Source organism: Antennarius striatus, chromosome 18 (assembly GCF_040054535.1).
Source record: "Antennarius striatus isolate MH-2024 chromosome 18, ASM4005453v1, whole genome shotgun sequence".
Classification (NCBI taxonomy): domain Eukaryota; kingdom Metazoa; phylum Chordata; class Actinopteri; order Lophiiformes; family Antennariidae; genus Antennarius; species Antennarius striatus.
Window position 1 is genome coordinate 15,226,501 of NC_090793.1, and position 6,000 is coordinate 15,232,500.

The 6,000-nt window shown below is 38.0% G+C and overlaps 1 protein-coding gene across 1 annotated transcript in view; it reads left to right on the forward strand.

Annotated features, from left to right (window-relative positions):
* Positions 1-6,000, forward strand: part of LOC137612718 (receptor-type tyrosine-protein phosphatase mu-like) — a 154,177-nt gene that overhangs the window by 64,727 nt on the left and 83,450 nt on the right. The window contains exon 7 of the mRNA XM_068341389.1: positions 5,509-5,802. Coding sequence (XP_068197490.1) covers positions 5,509-5,802 — 294 coding nt within the window. The remainder of the gene's footprint in view (positions 1-5,508; positions 5,803-6,000) is intronic.

Sequence of the window (6,000 nt, forward strand, 5' to 3'; positions counted from 1 at the left end):
GAAAACCACATGACTCATCTCTTTGAAATCATCACAGCAACATCAGGTGTTCTGTCTTTTCTTACAAGGTGATATCAAATATTTCAAATATCATTCACCATTACAGCAGCAATATTTTGTAAAATACTATCATACTATATGCGATGGCCTCACACATTTCACCTTTTGTTCCGTTTTCTTAAATAAATCCAAGGCTATTTGACTCTTAACTTCGTTAAATCCCTTTTAAGACATAACAGACCATTAAGGAACATCAGCACGAGACAGATTTTGGATCACCTCATTGTTCTGTCTGGCTCCAGCACGCACACTGACTGAGTCCAGGAGAAGACCTGCTGGATTAGTTGGTTCACTTTAGGTGATTTTTGACAGCCACACAGGGAGCTTGGATTAGTGGGACTTTAGGGACCTATGACAGAAGTCACCGTGGGGTAACCATCTGCTGAAAGAGAGCCTCCAATTCTCTGTAGGACACATCAGGCTTCTCTAAACATACCCAGAGATTTCCACCTCTCCATGACAACTCCATGAAAAGCAGCCAGGCGACTAATGGCATTATTCTGTTGCATGTGTGTGCTGATTAGTGCTACTTACCATAGCCTCTGGGACGTGTTGCTATTGTATTGTATGACAACGGCTGATTCCAAAGCAATGTCTTGGCTGCTGGCCTGAGCTATTTGTTCACAATGACAGGTTTTTGCTCACACTAGAAGAGAGGAACATGTGACATGTGAAAGAGAAGGTGGACTGGTTTTATTATTCTACTTTTGTTATTCTATTTTTGTGTAATAAATGGTAAAAATAGAAGAAAGACTCTCCCTTCAAATTTTAATTGTCTTTTGGTTGTTTAATAATGCAATCCTAAAACAATCCTACAGCTGAGATAATGTAACTCTGACATTTCAAGAAACTTCATTAAACCAGAAATGGCCCAAGGTTTAAGCAAGATTATGCAAATATTGATGGCATAGCAGAGAAAAGGTCATTCTCATGCTTCTTACTAAAACCATAGTCTAAAAAAAAATTATTTATTAATGAAAAATTGTTCTTCCTGCAAAAAAAATAGCTTTATTCTTTTTATATTGTGTATTTTTAACATTTTATGTATTTTGAAGGGCAAAAATATTTGTGTGGTCATTTTGACACAAATAAATGTATTATTCAGAGGGTGATGTAAAAAATAGTTATACCTAAGTCACATTGACAACTCTTTACAGGAATAAAACAACAATCTTCACTGATGAAGTATTGTGATTTGGATAAACCGATTGAATGTATTCTCACTCTTGTTTTGAGCTGCAGGACTGTAATGTGAGAACACTTATCTTTTGTTCCAGTAATTTATGATCTAGTAATATTTCACTGCATAAATTTGACAAGTATTCAACACTTGACAAACAATTGAAATCAAGGTTTAAATGCAATAATTTTACACAGGAAACTATGACTCAATTTAAGAAATCACAAAACACTATAATTACTTAGAATTAGCTTCACCTGTATGAGCTACAATATAAAATACATAGTAGCTATTAATGCTTTAGTAGAATTCATTACATCTTACAAATAATCTCAGCATTTTGTAGTTTTATTCAACAGTTTACAAGTTGTACAAAACTGTGGTGAGACCAGCGATGTTGTTTGGTCTAGAGACAGTGTCACTGAGGAAAAGACAGGAGACAGAGCTGGAGGTAGCAGAGATGAAGATGCTGAGGTTCTCTCTGGGAGTGACCAGGAAGGATAGGATCAGGAATGAGTACATCAGAGGGACAGCACATGTTAGAGGTTTTGGAGATAAAGTCAGAGAGGCCAGACTGAGATGGTTTGGACATGTCCAGAGGAGAGATAGTGAATATATTGGTAGAAGGATGCTGAGTTTTGAACTCCCAGTCAGGAGGCCTAGAGGAAGACCAAAGAGGAGGTTTATGGATGTAATGAGGGAGGACTTGAAGGTAGTTGGTGCGAGAGAGGAGGGTGCAGAGGACAGGGCTAGATGGAGGCAAGTGATTCGCTGTGGTGACCCCTGAAGGGAAAAGTCAAAAGGAAAAGAAGAAGAAGAAGATTCAACAGTTTTTAAGTAATATGTAAGATAATCTATTGACACTTAGAAGCACACCAAAAATCAACTTGTAAAATGTAAAACATTTAAATTCCTTCCTTGTAAAAGTCAGAAAATTAATTAGTTCAGACTGTTTATGTGTTTATTTTTAGTATAGCTAAAACATAATAATAATAATAATTAATAACTAATCGTTATTATTATTATTATTATTATTAGTAGTAGTAGTAGTAGTAGTAGTAGTAGTAATAGTAGTAATAAGTTATTATTATTGTAGTAGTATAAAACAAAATACTTAAAATACTTTATTGATGAATCTAGCATTGATCATCTGCCTGGAGTCTTCTTCTTTTTCCTTAGTTCATTGGAGCGTTGCAGCTTATGGTATTGTGTCCCCACCACCACCTGTTCATCAGTGGAGCAGTAAGAAAGCATTAGCAGGAATGTATGTCACTAGCGTGTAAAGAAGATAAACAAAACAAGGAGGAGCTGAAAAAAACCAAGCCCTGTAGCACTACTAGAGGTCTAAAAAGGTCCACAGAGTATCTTTAACTGCACCTCAGAATATTTTAAGGTATTTGTGAAGACAGAGTGCTGTATCCACAGAAAGATTTCTCCAAGACTGCAAACGCAGCTCAACTTTCACTTAAATGTCAAAATTTAAATGGTCAAATATACTACTCACAATAAGTTAGGGATACTTTGAGAGACTCAGTGGGTGTCATACATACAGTGTTTGTTTCAATTGTATTGGGGTGATAGACACAACTTATTTTTGTTTTTTCCATGCATTGGTGTCACTGTACCTATTGGGGCCAATACCAAAAAGTACAAAAAGACAACCCTTTTCAATGTAGCATCAATTTCAACATTGTTTTGGAGGTATTTTAGAGGAAAACCAGGCATGTCTGTTTGGCGAGGAGTCCATTGATGAAGGTGCATTATTAATTCACAGAGAATTAAATATTCGTCAGGAGATGATAATCAGAACGCGTTTAGATGTCCTGTCATATCCAGACAGTAATCTGTATGACCTTTACCGTTCCACGTCCCAAACCATCACACACGTCCACGACCTAAATTGACCTCACTTTTGCAGCATAACAAATCGCGGTCATGCTCTCACATCACAGCAGGTATCGTGCGCTGTGTTTGGGTTTTTTTTTGCAAACCATAGTTTTTTTATACAATGCAAGGGAGATGCTCAGCGTGCCTCGCCTTGAAATAGCTTTCACCATGGTTTCTCAATTTCCCTGGAAATAAACCCATCAGAGCCATCAAGGAGGAGTTCCACAGGATTGCTGGTGAATGGTGTAGAGGTCTTTTAAATTTGAAATTATATTCTCTAAATGACATTGTGCTGCAACCTCAGACTTGGATTAGTAAGTAATTTTTTTAGGATTTTCCAATGTAATTGGCTGCATTGATGACACATATATTCCCATCAAGGCTCGTTCTGTAATGAGGCTGATTATGTGAATAGGAAGTCCATTCACAGCACAAATGTTCAGGTACAGTACAACATGTTAAAGACTCTATCAGTTAAACTAACATCTGTAAAGATCATGTGCAATGCTGCATTCTACATTTATAAGTCATACCTGAGGAACAGACAGCAACGTGGTCAGTAGCCTAAACATTTCGCCAATATCATTCACTTGTCTCTATCCTTTAATCCACCTGTAATGTATCCACTATATATTAAAGGAGAGTTTGATTGCTCTTTGCTGGGGAACAGGGGTTACTCATGCCAACTAAGGCTGCTGACCCCTGACCCTGAACCGGTTCCACAGAACTTGAACTGGGCTCACTGCCGGGTTCACTTTCCTCCTAATCTGGCAGTCAAAATGAACCATTTCTTCCTGTTTTCTGTATTTGATCGGAGGTGAATTCTATAAACGTCTTTAACAAGGACATTAAAACATACAGTTGAGTATGAATTCCACAGAATGAACTGCTGGTGTTTACTGAGCATCTATCTCCCTGTGTTACTCTGTGCCGTGGACGTTGAGGGATCTTGCTGCTGCAGTCCAGCCTTGCTCTGTTAAAAAGTATGAGAATGTGTTATGCAGTGGAGATGAAGTAATAATCTACTGAGACACCATTTCTTAACATGTTTTATTTCACCAGAATGTTAAGAAATGGTGTAACATGTGGCTAAAACAGACAGAAAATAAAACTTGGAATGCCTAAAAACTATTATAAGCAGTACAATGCCAAACCTATTGATGGAAGACCTCAAGCAATTTCCCCCATGACATGATGCAGAATTCTGACCTGTGTGAACAATGTTTTTATACTTCCTTCTCAGCTGCTACCATGTACGCTTTTCCCCGCTGGATTGCACCTATATACAATACATTAATAAATTACCAATCAAGCAGTTCTTCCCTGTATTTTTATTGTGATTGAAAAGGACTATGTTTGGACTTACTTATTGACTCGAGCAGCAATTCACTCACACACCATCTCCCTCTCTTTTGCAGCTGCAATGCTGTTGTTCTTTCTTTGGAAAATGTACTCAAAGTCAGCATATGCATACATTAAGGTCTGCAGACGTCAGCTCTTGATTTCAGTTGTTATAATATAGGTATATGCATAGGTATGAATGTGCTTCTTGTCTACTGTTTTTGTAGCATGCATATATATCCCGATTTATTTACTTACTCTTATTTATATTTATTTAAAAAGTTTAAATAGGTTTCACCATTTAACTGAATTTGATATAGATGAGAGCACATTTATGTGCATGAAAAGAGCATTACATCCCCAAAAACGTGCACTTAATATTTGTTGTACAATGTCAAACATAATGAAAATAAGGAGGTACCCCTGAGATGCAGGGCTTCACTACATCGTGGATTTTTAGTAGGTAGTCACGTGATACCATACGCGCATGCCATTGGTCGACAGCATCCATGTGTGCGCTGAGTTTTGACTCACGGTTCCCCCTGCAACTTTCCTTAATACAAAAGTGCTTTAAACAGTCTATAAGAGTGTAGGGAAAGGTAATACAGATATAAGGTGGTTTAATTTCAGTATGGGTCGGCTTCATAAACGCCTAAATTACCGTAAATAATCAAAAAAATAATTTGTCGCTATATCGTGGAATTTTGTTCTTTACGAGTAGCCCCGAAACACATTAAATGCGAGTAACGAGGGATTACTGCATATTTAAAATAATAATAATTTGTTAGGTTAACATATATTCATATTAACCATATATTTTTCAACAGGCATTTATAAAGAATGTACAGTACAGACCTGGAAATGGTTATTTTTGGTTTAGCCTGGAAACACGTTAATTTGACACAAGTCGTTTTTTGTCTTACGACTTAACAGCTTAGAGAAATACCTGCACATAATTGCTATGTATATTGCTTAAAATTTCCACCATTTAATTTGTTTTGTTTAAGCAGACTTCTAAACCTTTTTTTTTTTCTCCTTAGAGCCCCCAGTGCCAATTGCTCCACCTCAGCTAATGGCTGTTGGCGCCACCTACCTTTGGATCCAGCTGAACGCCAACAGCATCAATGGAGACGGCCCCATCATCGACCGGGAGGTGGAGTACCGCACTGTGTCCGGCACCATGTACGACCTGCAGCCCGTAGACAAGACAACGCACAAGATTGGTCATCTGGATCCAGACACAGAGTATGAGATCAGTGTTCTGCTAACCAGACCTCTGGAGGGAGGCACTGGTGCCCCTGGACCCCCACTGAGGGCGAGGACAAAATGTGCTGGTGAGGTCAACACTGATACAAAATGTGGCCTATTTGGATGTTTACATGTGCATGGTGCAGGTTCATTCAGGGTGTGGCCTAGTTCCTTTTGCTAGTCAAACCACACACAATATGGTCACAAAGTAATGTGGTAAAAATGATTAATAATTCATAGGTGTGTCTTGGGCGGAACATGAACTAAATCACAGTGTCAGAAAT